The sequence below is a fragment of the Macrobrachium rosenbergii genome, chromosome 7 (genome assembly GCF_040412425.1).
Source record: "Macrobrachium rosenbergii isolate ZJJX-2024 chromosome 7, ASM4041242v1, whole genome shotgun sequence".
In the NCBI taxonomy this organism is placed as follows: Eukaryota; Metazoa; Arthropoda; class Malacostraca; order Decapoda; family Palaemonidae; genus Macrobrachium; species Macrobrachium rosenbergii.
In genome coordinates, this window is record NC_089747.1 from 38,882,977 (window position 1) to 38,899,095 (window position 16,119).

The 16,119-nt window shown below is 44.1% G+C and overlaps 1 protein-coding gene across 1 annotated transcript in view; it reads left to right on the plus strand.

The window, feature by feature from the left end:
* Window positions 1-759: 759 nt before the first annotated feature.
* LOC136840403 (uncharacterized) overlaps window positions 760-16,119 on the plus strand; it is a 35,255-nt gene continuing 19,895 nt past the window's right edge. Inside the window, exons 1-6 of the mRNA XM_067107083.1 lie at window positions 760-1,356; window positions 1,720-2,744; window positions 6,048-6,763; window positions 9,284-9,399; window positions 9,589-9,794; window positions 12,480-12,655. Of these exons, the coding sequence (XP_066963184.1) occupies window positions 760-1,356; window positions 1,720-2,744; window positions 6,048-6,763; window positions 9,284-9,399; window positions 9,589-9,794; window positions 12,480-12,655 (2,836 nt within the window). The remainder of the gene's footprint in view (window positions 1,357-1,719; window positions 2,745-6,047; window positions 6,764-9,283; window positions 9,400-9,588; window positions 9,795-12,479; window positions 12,656-16,119) is intronic.

Consider the following 16,119-nt stretch of genomic DNA (forward strand, 5'->3'; position numbering starts at 1 on the left):
TCAAGGAAAGTCAGTTTTTTCAGATACCCAGTCAGGGTCAAGGAAAGTCAGTTTTTTCAGATACCCAGTCAGGGTCAAGGAAAGTCAGATACCCAGCCAGGGGTCAAGGAAAGTCCAGTTTTTTCAGATACCCAGTCAGGGTCAAGGAAAGTCAGTTTTTTCAGATACCCAGTGTGGGTCAAGGAAAGTCAGTTTTTTCAGATACCCAGTCAGGGTCAAGGAAAGTCAGTTTTTTCAGATACCCAGTCAGGGTCAAGGAAAGTCAGTTTTTTCAGATGCCCAGCCAGTCAGGGTCAAGGAAAGTCAGTTTTTTCAGATACCCAGTCAGGGTCAAGGAAAGTCAGTTTTTTCAGATACCCAGTCAGGGTCAAGGAAAGTCAGTTTTTCAGATACCCAGTCAGGGGTCAAGGAAAGTCAGTTTTTTCAGATACCCAGTCAGGGTCAAGGAAAGTCAGTTTTTCAGATACCCAGTCAGGGTCAAGGAAAGTCAGTTTTTTCAGATACCCAGTCAGGGTCAAGGAAAGTCAGTTTTTTCAGATACCCAGTCAGGGTCAAGGGAAAGTCAAGTCAGTTTTTTTCAGATACCCAGTCAGGGTCAAGGAAAAGATACCCAGTGGGAGTTTTTTCAGATACCCAGTCAGGGTCAAGGAAAGTCAGGTAAGTCAGGGTCAAGGAAAGTTTTTCAGATACCCAGTCAGGGTCAAGGAAAGTCAGTTTTCAGATACCCAGTCAGGGTCAAGGAAAGTCCAGTTTTTGTGAATGCCCAGTCAGGGTCAAGGAAAGTCAGTTTTTTCAGATACCCAGTCAGGGTCAGGAAAGTCAGGGCCAGTCAGGGGTCAGAAGAATCAGTTTTCAAGATGCCAGTCAGGTCAAGGAAAGTCAGTTTTTCAGATACCCAGTCAGGGTCAAGGAAGTCAGTTTTTCAGAACCAGTCAGGTCAAGAAATCAGTTTTCAGATACCCAGTCAGGGTCCAAGGAATGTCAGTTTTCAGATGCAGTCCGGGGTCAGATCAGTTTTTCAGTGTCAGGGTCAAGAAAGTCAGTTTTTTCAGAGTCCGGGTCAAGAGAGTCGGTTTTCAGAAGTCAGGGTCAAGGAAAGTGAGTTTTTCAGATGCCAGTCAGGGTCAGGAGAAGTCAGTTTTCGGTCAGGGTCAGAAAGTCAGTTTTCAATGCCCAATCTGGGGTAAGGAGAATCAGTTTTTCAGATGCCAGTCAGAACCGAGAAGTGATTTTTCAGGTCAGGGTCAAGGAAAGTCAGTTTTTCAGATGCAGTCAGGGTCCAGAAAAGTTCAGTTTTTTACCCAGTCAGGGGGTCAAGGAATATCAGTTTTCAGATACCAGTCAGGGTCAAGGAAAGTCAGTTTTCAAGGTAATTGAGTCAGGGTCAAGGAAAGTGAGTTTTCAGATACCCAGTGAGGTCAAGGAAAGTCAGTTTTTTCAGATGCAGTCAGGGTCAGGAAAGTCAGTTTTTCAGATGCCAGTCAGGGTCAGGGGAAAGTCAGTTTTTCGATGCCCAGTCAGTCAGGGTCAAGTCAGGTCAAGGAAAGTCAGTTTTTCAGATGCAGTCAGAGGTCAGGAAAGTCAGTTTTTCAGATACCCAGTCAGGGTCAGAATTCAGAAATGCGGTCAGGAAAGTCAGTTTTTCTCGGGATAGTCAGTTTTTCCAGTGCAGTCAGGGGTCAGAAAGGTTTTCATGCCCAGTCAGGTGTCGTTTTTCAGATATCAGTCAGGTCGTTCAAGAAAGTCAGTTTTTTCAGATGCCCAGTCGGGTCAAGGGAAGTCGGTTTTTCGAATGCAGTCCAGGTCAGAGAGATTTTCAGATGCCAGTCAGGGTCAAGGAAAGTCAGTTTTCGAATTCAGGGTCAAAGTCAGTTTTCAGTCAGTCAGGGTCCGGAAAGTCAGTTTTTTCAGATACCCAGTCAGGGTCAAGAAAGTCAGTTTTTCAGATACTCCGGGGTCAGGGAGAGTCAGTTTTCAGATACTGCAATCGGGGTCAAAAAGTCAGTTTTTCAGATGCCCAGTCAGGGTCAAAGGAAGTCAGTTTTTCAGATGCGGTGGGGTCAAGGAGAAGTCAGTTTTTTCAGATACTCAGTCAGGGTCAAGGAAAGTCGTTTTTTCAGTGCAGTCAGGGTCAAGGAGTTTTCAGATACCAGTTTTTCAGATGCCCAGTTTTTGGGCAGTCAGGAAAGTCAGTTTTTTCAGATGCCCAGTCAGGGTCAAGGAAAGTCAGTTTTTCAGATGCCCGGTCAGGGTCAAGGAAAGTGTTTTTTCAGATGCCTGATCAGGGTCAAGAAATCAAGTTTTTCAGATGCAGTCAGGGTCAAGGAAAGTCAGTTTTTTGATACCCAGTCTCAGGGTCAAAGGTCCAGTTTTCAGATACCCAGTGGGGTCAAGAAGTCATTTTTTCAGATACCCCAGTCAGGGTCAAGGAAAGTCAGTTTTTCAGCAGATACCCAGTCAGGGTCCAAGGAAAGTCAGGTTTTCAGATACCCAGTCAGGGTCAAGGAAGTCAGGTGCCAGTCAGGTGAGTTTTCAGATACCCAGTCAGGGTCAAGAAAGTCAGTTTTTTACCCAGTTCAGGATGTTTTTCAGATGCCCAGTCAGTCAGGATCAGTTTTTCAGGTCAGGGTCAAGGAAAAGGAATGTTTTCAGTTTTTCAGTCAGGGGTCAAGGAAAGTCAGTTTTTCGATACCCAGTCAGGGTCGAAAGTCAGTTTTCAGATACCCAGTCAGGGTCAAAGGAAAGTGAGTTTTTCAGTCAGGGTCAGAAAGTCAGTTTTCAGATAGTCAGGGTCAAGGAAAGTCAGTTTTTCAGAATGCAGTCAGGGTCAAAGTCAGTTTTTTCAGATGCTCAAGGAAAGTCAGTTTTTCAGATGCCCAGTCCAGGAAAGTCAGTTTTTTTCAGATGCAGTTTTCAAGATGCAGTCAGGGTCAAGGAAGTCAGGTTTTCAGATGCCCAGTCACGGGGTCAGGAAAGTCAGTTTTTTCAGATGTCCAGTCAGGGTCAAGGAAAGTCAGGCAGTCGGTCAAAGGAAATGAAAGTCAGTTTTTTCAGATACCCAGTCAGGGTCAAGGAAAGTCCAGTTTTTCAGATACCCGGGTCAAGGAAAGTCAGTTTTTTCAGATACCCAGTCAGGTCAAGGAAAGTCAGGGTTCAGTTTTCAGATACCAGTCAGGTCAAGGAAAGTCAGTTTTCAGATACCCAGTCAGGTCAAGGAAAGTCAGTTTTTCAGATACCCAGTCAAGGAAAGGAGTTTTTTCAGATACCCAGTCAGGGTCAAGGAAAGTTTTTCAGATACCCAGTCAGGGTCAAGGAAAGTCAGTTTTTCAGATACCCAGTCAGGGTCAAGGAAAGTCAGTTTTTCAGATACCCAGTCAGGGTCAAGGAAAGTGAGTTTTTTTCAGATACCCAGTCGGGGTCAAGGAAAGTCAGTTTTTCAGATACCCAGTCAGGGTCAAGGAAAGTCAGTTTTTTCAGATACCCAGTCAGGGGTCAAGGAAAGTCAGTTTTCAGATACCCAGTCAGGGTCAAGGGAAAGTCAGTTTTTCAGATACCCAGTCAGGGTCAAGGAAAGTCAGTTTTTTCAGATACCCAGTCAGGGTCAAGGAAAGTGAGTTTTTTCAGATACCCAGTCAGGGTCAAGGAAAGTCAGTTTTTTCAGATACCCAGTCAGGGTCAAGGAAAGTCAGTTTTTTCAGATACCCAGTCAGGGTCAAGGAAAGTCAGTTTTTTCAGATACCCAGTCAGGGTCAAGGAAAGTCAGTTTTTTCAGATACCCAGTCAGGGTCAAGGAAAGTCAGTTTTTTCAGATACCCAGTCAGGGTCAAGGAAAGTCAGTTTTTTCAGGGTCAGATACCCAGTCAGGGTCAAGGAAAGTCAGTTTTTTCAGATACCCAGTCAGGGTCAGGAAAGTCAGTTTTTTCAGATACCCAGTCAGGGTCAAGGAAAGTCAGTTTTTCAGATACCCAGTCAGGGTCAGGAAAGTCAGTTTTTTCAGATACCCAGTCAGGGTCAAGGAAAGTCAGTACCCAGTCAGATACCCAGTCAGGGTCAAGGAAAGTCAGTTTTTCAGATACCCAGTCAGGGTCAAGGAAAGTCAGTTTTTCAGATACCCAGTCAGGGTCAAGGAAAGTCAGTTTTTTCAGATACCCAGTCAGGGTCAAGGAAAGTCAGTTTTTTCAGATACCCAGTCAGGGTCAAGGAAAGTCAGTTTTTTCAGATACCCAGTCAGGGTCAAGGAAAGTCAGTTTTTTCAGATACCCAGTCAGGGTCAAGGAAAGTCAGTTTTTTCAGATACCCAGTCAGGGTCAAGTCAGTTTTTTCAGATAGTCAGGGTCAGGGAAAGTCAGTTTTTTCAGATACCCAGTCAGGGTCAAGGAAAGTCAGTTTTCAGATACCCAGTCAGGGTCAAGGAAAGTCAGTTTTTTCAGATACCCAGTCAGGGTCAAGGAAAGTCAGTTTTTTCAGATACCCAGTCAGGGTCAAGGAAAGTCAGTTTTTTCAGATACCCAGTCAGGTCAAGGAAAGTCAGTTTTTTCAGATACCCAGTCAGGGTCAAAGGAAAGTCAGTTTTTTCAGATATCCAGTCAGGGTCAAGTCAGTTTTTTCAGGAAAGTCAGTTTTTTCAGATACCCAGTCAGGGTCAAGGAAAGTCAGTTTTTTCAGATACCCAGTCAGGGTCAAGGAAAGTCAGTTTTTTCAGATACCCAGTCAGGGTCAAGGGTCAGTTTTTCAGAAGTCAGGGAAAGTCAGTTTTTCAGATACCCAGTCAGGGTCAAGGAAAGTCAGTTTTTTCAGATACCCAGTCAGGGTCAAGGAAAGTCAGTTTTTCAGATACCCAGTCAGGGTCAAGGAAAGTCAGTTTTTTTCAGATACCCAGTCAGGGTCAAGGAAAGTCAGTTTTTCAGATACCCAGTCAGGGTCAAGGAAAGTCAGTTTTTCAGATACCCAGTCAGGTCAAGGAAAGTCAGTTTTTTCAGATACCCAGTCAGGGTCAAGGAAAGTCAGTTTTTTCAGATACCCAGTCAGGGTCAAGGAAAGTCAGTTTTTTCAGATACCCAGTCAGGGTCAAGGAAAGTCAGTTTTTCAGATACCCAGTCAGGGTCAAGGAAAGTCAGTTTTTTCAGATACCCAGTCAGGGTCAAGGAAAGTCAGTTTTTTCAGATACCCAGTCAGGGTCAAGGAAAGTCAGTTTTTTCAGATACCCAGTCAGGGTCAAGGAAAGTCAGTTTTTCAGATACCCAGTCAGGGTCAAGGAAAGTCAGTTTTTCAGATACCCAGTCAGGGTCAAGGAAAGTCAGTTTTTTCAGATACCCAGTCAGGGTCAAGGAAAGTCAGTTTTTTCAGATACCCAGTCAGGGTCAAGGAAAGTCAGTTTTCAGATACCCAGTCAGGGTCAAGGAAAGTCAGTTTTTTCAGATACCCAGTCAGGGTCAAGGAAAGTCAGTTTTTCAGATACCAGTCAGGGTCAAGGAAAGTCAGTTTTTCAGATACCCAGTCAGGGTCAAGGAAAGTTTTTTCAGATACCCAGTCAGGGTCAAGGAAAGTCAGTTTTTTCAGATACCCAGTCAGGGTCAAGGAAAGTCAGTTTTTTCAGATACCCAGTCAGGGTCAAGGAAAGTCAGTTTTTTCAGATACCCAGTCAGGGTCAAGGAAAAAGTTTTTTCAGATAAGTCAGTTTTCAGATACCCAGTCAGGGTCAAGGAAAGTCAGTTTTTCAGATACCCAGTCAGGGTCAAGGAAAGTCAGTTTTTTCAGATACCCAGTCAGGGTCAAGGAAAGTCAGTTTTTTCAGATACCCAGTCAGGGTCAAGGAAAGTCAGTTTTTTCAGATACCCAGTCAGGGTCAAGGAAAGTGAGTTTTTCAGATACCCAGTCAGGGTCAAGGAAAGTCAGTTTTTCAGATACCCAGTCAGGGTCAAGGAAAGTCAGTTTTTTCAGATACCCAGTCAGGGTCAAGGAAAGTCAGTTTTTTCAGATACCCAGTCAGGGTCAAGGAAAGTCAGTTTTTCAAGGAAAGTCAGTTTTCAGATACCCACTCCTTGCAGGGTCAAGGAAAGTCAGTTTTTCAGATACCCAGTCAGGAAAGTCAAGATACCCAAGTCGGAAATTTTTCAGTCAGGCTGGCGGGAAAGCCAGTTTTTTCAGATCAGGGTCAAGGAAAGTGAGTTTTTCAGATACCAGTCAGGGTCAAGGAAAGTGAGTTTTTTCAGATACCCAGTCGGTCAAGGAAAGTCAGTTTTCTTGAATGCAGTCAGGGTCAAGGAAAGTGAGTTTTTCAGATACCCAGTCGGGGTCAGGAAAGTCCAGTTTTTCAGATACCCAGTCAGGGTCAAGGAAAGTCAGTTTTTTCAGTCAGGGTCAAGGAAAGCCGGTTTTCAGATACCCAGTCAGGCAAAAGGCGAAAGTCAGTTTTTCAGATACCCAGTCAGGGTCAAGGAAAGCTCAGTTTTCAGATACCCAGTCAGGGTCAAGGAAGTGAGTTTTCAGATGCCAGTCAGGGTCAAGGAAAAGTCAGTTTTTTCAGATACCCAGTCAGGTCAGGGAAAGCAGTTTTTCAGATGCCCAGTCAGGGTCAAGGAAAGTCAGTTTTTTCAGATACCCAGTCAGGGTCAAGGAAAGTCAGTTTTTTCAGATACCCAGTCAGGTCAAGGAAATCAGTTTTTCAGATGCCCAGTCAGGGTCAAGGAATGTCAGTTTTCCAGATACCCAGTCAGGGTCAAGGAAAGTCAGTTTTTTCAGATACCCAGTCAGGGTCAGGAAAGTCAGTTTTTTCCAGATACCCAGTCAGGTCAAGGAAAGTCAGTTTTTCAGATACCCAGTCAGGGTCAGAAAGTCAGTTTTTTCAGATACCCAGTCAGGGTCAGGGAAAGTCAGTTTTTCAGTAGATACCCAGTCAGGGTCAAGGAAAGTCAGTTTTTTCAGATACCCAGTCAGGGTCAAGGAAAGTCAGTTTTTCCAGATACCCAGTCAGGGTCAAGGAAAGTGTTTTTCAGATACCCAGTCAGTTTTCAGGTCAGGGTCAAGGAAAGTCAGTTTTTCAGATACCCAGTCAGGGTCAGATACCCAGGGAAATCAGTTTTTTCAGATACCCAGTCAGGGTCAAGGAATGTCAGTTTTTTTCAGATAGTCAGTTTTCCCAGTCAGGGTCAAGGAAAGTCAGTTTTTTTCAGATACCCAGTCAGGGTCAAGGAAAGTCAGTTTTTTCAGATACCCAGTCAGGGTCAAGGAAAGTCAGTTTTCAGATACCCAGTCAGGTCAAGGAAAGTGGAGTTTTTCCAGATCAGTCAACCCAGTCAGTTTTCAGATACCCAGTCAGGGTCAAGGAAAGTCAGTTTTTTCAGATACCCAGTCAGGGTCAAGGAAAGTCAGTTTTTTCAGATACCCAGTCAGGGTCAAGGAAAGTCAGTTTTTTCAGATACCCAGTCAGGTCAAGGAAATCAGTTTTTCAGATACCCAGTCAGGGTCAAGGAATGTCAGTTTTTTCAGATACCCAGTCAGGGTCAAGGAAAGTCAGTTTTTTCAGATACCCAGTCAGGGTCAAGGAAAGTCAGTTTTTTCAGATACCCAGTCAGGGTCAAGGAAAGTCAGTTTTTTCAGATACCCAGTCAGGGTCAAGGAAAGTCAGTTTTTTCAGATACCCAGTCAGGGTCAAGGAAAGTCAGTTTTTCAGATACCCAGTCAGGGTCAAGGAAAGTCAGGGTCAAGGAAAGTTTTTCAGATACCCAGTCAGGGTCAAGGAAAGTCAGTTTTTTACCCAGATAGTCCAGATCAGGGTCAAGGAAAGTCAGTTTTTCAGATACCCAGTCAGGTCAAGGAAAGTCAGTTTTCAGATACCCAGTCAGGGTCAAGGGAAAGTCAGTTTTTCAGATACCCAGTCCAGTCAGTTTTTCAGAGGTCAAGGAAAGTCAGTTTTCAGATACCCAGTCAGGGTCAAGGAAAGTCAGTTTTTTCAGATACCCAGTCAGGGTCAAGGAAAGTCAGTTTTTTCAGATACCCAGTCAGGGGTCAAGGAAAGTCAGTTTTTTCAGATACCCAGTCAGGGTCAAGGAAAGTCAGTTTTTCAGATACCCAGTCAGGGTCAAGGAAAGTCAGTTTTTTCAGATACCCAGTCAGGGTCAAGGAAAGTCAGTTTTTCAGATACCCAGTCAGGGTCAAGGAAAGTCAGTTTTTTCAGATACCCAGTCAGGGGTCAAGGAAAGTCAGTTTTCAGATACCCAGTCAGGGTCAAGGAAAGTCAGTTTTTCAGATACCCAGTCAGGGTCAAGGAAAGTCAGTTTTTCAGATACCCAGTCAGGGTCAAGGAAAGTCAGTTTTTCAGATACCCAGTCAGGGTCAAGGAAAGTCAGTTTTTTCAGATACCCAGTCAGGGTCAAGGAAAGTCAGTTTTTTCAGATACCCAGTCAGGGTCAAGGAAAGTCAGTTTTTTCAGATACCCAGTCAGGGTCAAGGAAAGTCAGTTTTCAGATACCCAGTCAGGGTCAAGGAAAGTCAGTTTTTTCAGATACCCAGTCAGGGTCAAGGAAAGTCAGTTTTTCAGATACCCAGTCAGGGTCAAGGAAAGTCAGTTTTTTCAGATACCCAGTCAGGGTCAAGGAAAGTCAGTTTTTCAGATACCCAGTCAGGGTCAAGGAAAGTCAGTTTTTCAGATACCCAGTCAGGGTCAAGGAAAGTCAGTTTTTTTCAGATACCCAGTCAGGGTCAAGGAAAGTCAGTTTTTCAGATACCCAGTCAGGGTCAAGGAAAGTCAGTTTTTTCAGATACCCAGTCAGGGTCAAGGAAAGTGAGTTTTTTCAGATACCCAGTCAGGGTCAAGGAAAGTCAGTTTTTTTCAGATACCAAAGGAATGTCAGATCAGGGTCAAGTTTTTTCAGATACCCAGTCAGGGTCAAGGAAAGTTTTTTCAGATACCCAGTCAGGGTCAAGGAAAGTCAGTTTTTTTCAGATACCCAGTCAGGGTCAAGGAAAAGTTTTTTCAGATACCAGTCAGGTTTTTTCAGATACCCAGTCAGGGTCAAGGAAAGTCAGTTTTTTCAGATACCCAGTCAGGGTCAAGGAAAGTCAGTTTTTTCAGATACCCAGTCAGGGTCAAGGAAAGTCAGTTTTTTCAGTCAGTCAGGGTCAAGGAAAGTCAGTTTTTTCAGATACAGTCCAGTCAGATACCCAGTCAAGGAAAGTCAGTTTTTTCAGATACCCAGGGTCAAGGAAAGTCAGTTTTTTCAGATACCCAGTCAGGGTCAAGGGAAAGTAGGAAAGTCAGTTTTCAGATACCCACTCCTTGCAGGGTCAAGGAAAGTCAGTTTTTCAGATACCCAGTCAGGGTCAAGGAAAGTCGGATTTTTCAGATACAGTCAGGGTCAAGAAAGTGAGTTTTTCAGATACCAGTCGGGGTCAAGGAAAGTGAGTTTTTCAGATGCCAGTCGGTCAAGGAAAGTCAGTTTTCTTGAATGCAGTCAGGGTCAAGGAAAGTGAGTTTTTCAGATGCCAGTCGGGGTCAGGAAAATCCAGTTTTTCAGATACCCAGTCAGGGTCAAGGAAAGTCAGTTTTTTCAGATGCCCAGTCAGGGTCAAGGAAAGTCCGGTTTTCAGATACCCAGTCGGGGTCAAAAGGAGAAAGTCAGTTTTTCAGATACCCAGTCAGGGTCAGGAAAGTCAGTTTTACCCAGATACCCAGTCAGGGTCAAGGAAAGTGAGTTTTCAGATACCAGTCAGGGTCAGGAAAGTCAGTTTTTTCAGATACCCAGTCAGGGTCAAGGAAAGTCAGTTTTTCAGATGCCCAGTCAGGGTCAAGGAAAGTGAGTTTTTTCAGATACCCAGTCCAAGGAAAGTCAGGGTCAAGGAAAGTCAGTTTTTTCAGATACCCAGTCAGGGTCAGGGTTTTCCAGAAGTCAGTCAAGTTTTTTCAGATACCAGTCAGGGTTTTTTCAGATACCCAGTCAGGGTCAAGGAAAGTCAGTTTTCAGATACCCAGTCAGGGTCAAGGAAAGTCAGTTTTTTCAGATACCCAGTCAGGGTCAAGGAAAGTCAGTTTTTCAGATACCCAGTCAGGGTCAAGGAAAGCTGGGATACCCAGTCAGGTCAAGGGAAAGTTTTTTCAGATACCCAGTCAGGGTCAAGGAAAGTCAGTTTTTTCAGATACCCAGTCAGGGTCAAGGAAAGTCAGTTTTCAGATACCCAGTCAGGGGTCAAGGGAGTCAGTTTTTTCAGATACCCAGTCAGGGTCAAGGAAAGTGAGTTTTTCAGATACCCAGTCAGGTCAAGGAAAGTCAGTTTTTTCAGATACCCAGTCAGGGTCAAGGAAAGTCAGTTTTTTCAGATACCCAGTCAGGGTCAGGGAAGTCAGTTTTTTCAGATACCCAGTCAGTCAAGGAAAGTCAGTTTTTTCAGATCAAGGGTCAGTTTTTTCAGGAAAGTCAGAATGTGAGTTTTTTCAGATACCCAGTCAGGGTCAAGGAAAGTCAGTTTTTTCAGATACCCAGTCAGGTCAAGGAAGTCAGTTTTTTCAGATACCCAGTCAGGGTCAAGGAAAGTCAGTTTTTTCAGATACCCAGTCAGGTCAAGGAATGTCAGTTTTTCAGATACCCAGTCAGGGTCAAGGAAAGTCAGTTTTTTCAGATACCCAGTCAGGGTCAAGGAAAGTCAGTTTTTTCAGATACCCAGTCAGGTCAAGGAAAGTCAGTTTTTTCAGATACCCAGTCAGGGTCAAGGAAAGTCAGTTTTTTCAGATACCCAGTCAGGTCAAGGAAAGTCAGTTTTTTCAGATACCCAGTCAGGGTCAAGGAAAGTCAGTTTTTTCAGATACCCAGTCCAGTCAGATACCCAGTCAGGGTCAAGGAAATCAGTTTTTCAGATACCCAGTCAGGGTCAAGGAAAGTCAGTTTTTTCAGATACCCAGTCAGGGTCAAGGAAAGTCAGTTTTTTCAGATACCCAGTCAGGGTCAAGGAAAGTCAGTTTTTTCAGATACCCAGTCAGGGTCAAGGAAAGTCAGTTTTTTCAGATACCCAGTCAGGGTCAAGGAAAGTCAGTTTTTTTTCAGATACCCAGTCAGGTCAAGGAAAGTCAGTTTTTTCAGTCAGGGTACAGTTTTCCAGTCAGGGTCAAGGAAAGTCAGTTTTTTCAGATACCCAGTCAGGGTCAAGGAAAGGTTTTTTCAGATACCCAGTCAGGGTCAAGGAAAGTCAGTTTTTTCAGATACCCAGTCAGGGTCAAGGAAAGTCAGTTTTTTCAGATACCCAGTCAGTCAAGGAAAGTCAGTTTTTCAGATACCCAGTCAGGGTCAAGGAAAGTCAGTTTTTTCAGATACCCAGTCAGGGTCAAGGAAAGTCAGTTTTTTCAGATACCCAGTCAGGGTCAAGGAAAGTCAGTTTTTCAGATACCCAGTCAGGGTCAAGGAAAGTCAGTTTTTTCAGATACCCAGTCAGGGTCAAGGAAAGTGAGTTCAGTTTTTCAGATACCCAGTCAGGGTCAAGGAAAGTGAGTTTTTCAGATACCCAGTCAGGGTCAAGGAAAGTCAGTTTTTCAGATACCCAGTCAGGGTCAAGGAAAGTCAGTTTTTTCAGATACCCAGTCAGGGTCAAGGAAAGTCAGTTTTTCAGATACCCAGTCAGGGTCAAGGGTCAGTTTTTTCAGATACCCAGTCAGTTTTTTCAGTTTTCAGATACCCAGTCAGGGTCAAGGAAAGTCAGTTTTTCAGATACCCAGTCAGGGTCAAGGAAAGTCAGTTTTTCAGATACCCAGTCAGGGTCAAGGAAAGTCAGTTTTTTCAGATACCCAGTTTTTTCAGATACCCAGGGTCAAGGAAAGTCAGTTTTTTACCCAGATAGTCAGTTTTTCAGATCAGGGTCAAGGAAAGTCAGTTTTTCAGATACCCAGTCAGGGTCAAGGTTTTTTCAGATACCCAGTCAGGGTTTTTCAGATACCCAGTCAGGGTCAAAGGAAAGTCAGTTTTTTCAGATACCCAGTCAGGGTCAAGGAAAGTCAGTTTTTTTCAGAAAGTCAGGGTCAGTTTTTTCAGATACCCAGTCAGGGTCAAGGAAAGTCAGTTTTTCAGATACCCAGTCAGGGTCAAGGAAAGTCAGTTTTTTCAGATACCCAGTCAGGGTCAAGGAAAGTCAGGGTTTTTCAGATACCCAGTCAGGGTCAAGGAAAGTCAGTTTTTTCAGATACCCAGTCAGGGTCAAGGAAAGTCAGTTTTTTTTTCAGGTCAGATCAGACCCAGTCAGGGTCAAGGAAAGTCAGTTTTTTCAGATACCCAGTCAGGGTCAAGGAAAGTCAGTTTTTCAGATACCCAGTCAGGGTCAAGGAAAGTCAGTTTTTTCAGATACCCAGTCAGGGTCAAGGAAAGTCAGTTTTTTTCAAGGAAAGTCAGTTTTTTCAGATACCCAGTCAGGGTCAAGGAAAGTCAGTTTTTTCAGATACCCAGTCAGGGTCAAGGAAAGTCAGTTAGGAAAGTCAGTTTTCAGATACCCACTCCTTGCAGGGTCAAGGAAAGTCAGTTTTTCAGATACCCAGTCAGGGTCAAGGAAAGTCGGATTTTTCAGATAAAGGGTCAGTTTTTCAGATACCCAGTCGGGGTCAAGTATGAAAGTGAGTTTTTCAGATACCCAGTCGGTCAAGGAAAGTCAGTTTTCTTGAACCCAGTCAGGGTCAAGGAAAGTGAGTTTTTCAGATACCAGTCGGGGTCAGGAAAGTGAGTTTTTCAGATACCCAGTCAGGGTCAAGGAAAGTGAGTTTTTTCAGATACCCAGTCAGGGTCAAGGAAAGTCCGGTTTTCAGATACCCAGTCAGGCAAAAGGAAAGTCAGTTTTTCAGATACCCAGTCAGGTCAGGAAAGTCAGTTTTCAGATACCCAGTCAGGGTCAAGGAAAGTGAGTTTTCAGATGCCAGTCAGGGTCAGGAAATCAGTTTTTCAGATACCCAGTCAGGTCGGGAAAGTCGTTTTTCAGATACCCAGTCAGGGTCAAGGAAAGTCAGTTTTTTCAGATACCCAGTCAGGGTCAAGGAAAGTCAGTTTTTTTCAGATACCCAGTCAGGGTCAAGGAAAAGTCAGTTCAGTTTTCAGATACCCAGTCAGGGTCAGGGAAAGTCAGTTTTCAGATACCCAGTCAGGGTCAGGAAAGTCAGTTTTTTCCAGATGCCCAGTCAGGGTCAAGGGAAAGTCAGTTTTTCAGATACCCAGTCAGGTCAAGAAATCAGTTTTTTCAGATACCCAGTCGGGTCAGGGAATGTCAGTTTTTCAGATACCCAGTCAGGGTCAAGGAAAGTCAGTTTTCAGATACCCAGTCAGGGTCAGGGAAAGTCAGTTTTTCAGATACCCAGTCAGGTCAAGGAAAGTTGATTTTTCAGATACCCAGTCAGGTCAAGGAAAGTCAGTTTTTCAGATACCCAGTCAGGGTCAGAAATCAGTTTTTCAGATACCCAGTCAGGGTCAAGGAAAGTCAGTTTTTTCAGATACCCAGTCGGGGTCAAGGAAAGTCAGTTTTTTCAGATACCCAGTCAGGGGTCAAGGAAAGTCATTTTTTCAGATACCCAGTCAGGGTCAAGGTCAGTTTTTTCGATACCCAGTCAGGGTCAAGGGAAGTCAGTTTTTCAGATACCCAGTCAGGGTCAAGGAAAGTCAGTTTTTTCAGATACCCAGTCAGGGTCAAGGAAAGTCAGTTTTTTCAGATACCCAGTCAGGGTCAAGGAAAGTCAGTTTTTTCAGATACCCAGTCAGGGTCAGGAAAGTGTTTTCAGATACCCAGTCAGGTCAAGGAAAGTCAGTTTTTTCAGATACCCAGTCAGGGTCAAGGAAAGTCAGTTTTTTCAGATACCCAGTCAGGGTCAAGGAAAGTCAGTTTTTTCAGATACCCAGTCAGGGTCAAGGAAAGTCAGTTTTTTCAGATACCCAGTCAGGGTCAAGGAAATCAGTTTTTCAGATACCCAGTCAGGGTCAAGGAAAGTCAGTTTTTTCAGATACCCAGTCAGGGTCAAGGAAAGTCAGTTTTTTCAGACAGTCGGGGTCAGGAAAGTCAGTTTTTTCAGATACCCAGTCAGGGTCAAGGAAAGTCAGTTTTTCAGATGCCCAGTCAGGGTCAAGGAAAGTCAGTTTTTCAGATACCCAGTCAGGGTCAAGGAAAGTCAGTTTTTCAGATACCCAGTCAGGGTCAAGGAAAGTCAGTTTTTTCAGATACCCAGTCAGGGTCAAGGAAAGTCAGTTTTTTCAGATACCCAGTCAGGGTCAAAGGAAAGTCAGTTTTTTCAGATACCCAGTCAGGGTCAAGGAAAGTCAGTTTTTTCAGATACCCAGTCAGGGTCAAGGAAAGTCAGTTTTTTCAGATACCCAGTCAGGGTCAAGGAAAGTCAGTTTTTCAGATACCCAGTCAGGTCAAGGAAAGTCAGTTTTCAGATACCCAGTCAGGGTCAAGGAAAGTCAGTTTTTTCAGATACCCAGTCAGGTCAAGGAAAGTCAGTTTTTTCAGTCAGGGTCCAAGGATACCCAGTTTTTCAGATACCCAGTCAGGGTCAAGGAAAGTCAGTTTTTTCAGATACCCAGTCAGGGTCAAGGAAAGTCAGTTTTTCAGATACCCAGTCAGGGTCAAGGAAAGTCAGTTTTTCAGATACCCAGTCAGGGTCAAGGAAAGTCAGTTTTTTCAGATACCCAGTCAGGGTCAAGGAAAGTCAGTTTTTTCAGATACCCAGTCAGGGTCAAGGAAAGTCAGTTTTTTCAGATACCCAGTCAGGTCAAGGGAAAGTCAGTTTTTTCAGATACCCAGTCAGGGTCAAGGAAAGTCAGTTTTTCAGATACCCAGTCAGGGTCAGGAAAGTCAGTTTTTTCAGATACCCAGTCAGGGTCAAGGAAAGTCAGTTTTTTCAGATACCCAGTCAGGGGTCAAGGAAAGTCAGTTTTTTCAGATACCCAGTCAGGGTCAAGGAAAGTCAGTTTTTTCAGATACCCAGTCAGGTCAAGGAAAGTCAGTTTTTCAGATACCCAGTCAGGGTCAAGGAAAGTCAGTTTTTTCAGATACCCAGTCAGGGTCAAGGAAAGTCAGTTTTTCAGATACCCAGTCAGGGTCAAGGAAAGTCAGTTTTTTCAGATACCCAGTCAGGGTCAAGGAAAGTCAGTTTTTTCAGATACCCAGTCAGGGTCAAGGAAAGTCAGTTTTTCAGATACCCAGTCAGGGTCAAGGAAAGTCAGTTTTCAGAAAGTCAGGGTCAGAGTTTTTTCAGATACCCAGTCAGGGTCAAGGAAAGTCAGTTTTTCAGATACCCAGTCAGGGTCAAGGAAAGTCAGTTTTTTCAGATACCCAGTCAGGGTCAAGGAAAGTTTTTCAGATACCCAGTCAGGTCAAGGAAAGTCAGTTTTTCAGATACCCAGTCAGGGTCAAGGAAAGGTTTTTCAGATACCCAGTCAGGGTCAAGGAAAGTCAGTTTTTCAGATACCCAGTCAGGGTCAAGGAAAGGTTTTTTCAGATACCCAGTCAGGTCAAGGTCAGTTTTTCAGATACCCAGTCAGGGTCAAGGAAAGTCAGTTTTTCAGATACCCAGTCAGGGTCAAGGAAAGTCAGTTTTTTCAGATACCCAGTCAGGGTCAAGGAAAGTCAGTTTTTTCAGATACCCAGTCAGGGTCAAGGAAAGTCAGTTTTTCAGATACCCAGTCAGGGTCAAGGAAAGTCAGTTTTTTCAGATACCCAGTCAGGGTCAAGGAAAGTCAGTTTTCAGATACCCAGTCAGGGTCAAGGAAAGTCAGTTTTTCAGATACCCAGTCAGGGTCAAGGAAAGTCAGTTTTTTCAGATACCCAGTCAGGGTCAAGTTTTTCAGATACCCAGTCAGGGTCAAGGAAAGTCAGTTTTTTCAGATACCCAGTCGGGGTCAAGGAAAGTCAGTTTTTTCAGATACCCAGTCAGGGTCAAGGAAAGTCAGTTTTTTCAGATACCCAGTCATCAGTTTTTTCAGACCCAGTCAGGTCAGGAAAGTCAGTTTTTCAGATACCCAGTCAGGGTCAGGAAAGTCAGTTTTTTTCAGATACCCAGTCAGGGTCAAGAAAGTCCCAGATACCCAGTCAGGGTCAAGGAAAGTCAGTTTTTCAGATACCCAGTCAGGGTCAGTCAGTTTTTCAGAATACCCAGTCAGGGTCAAG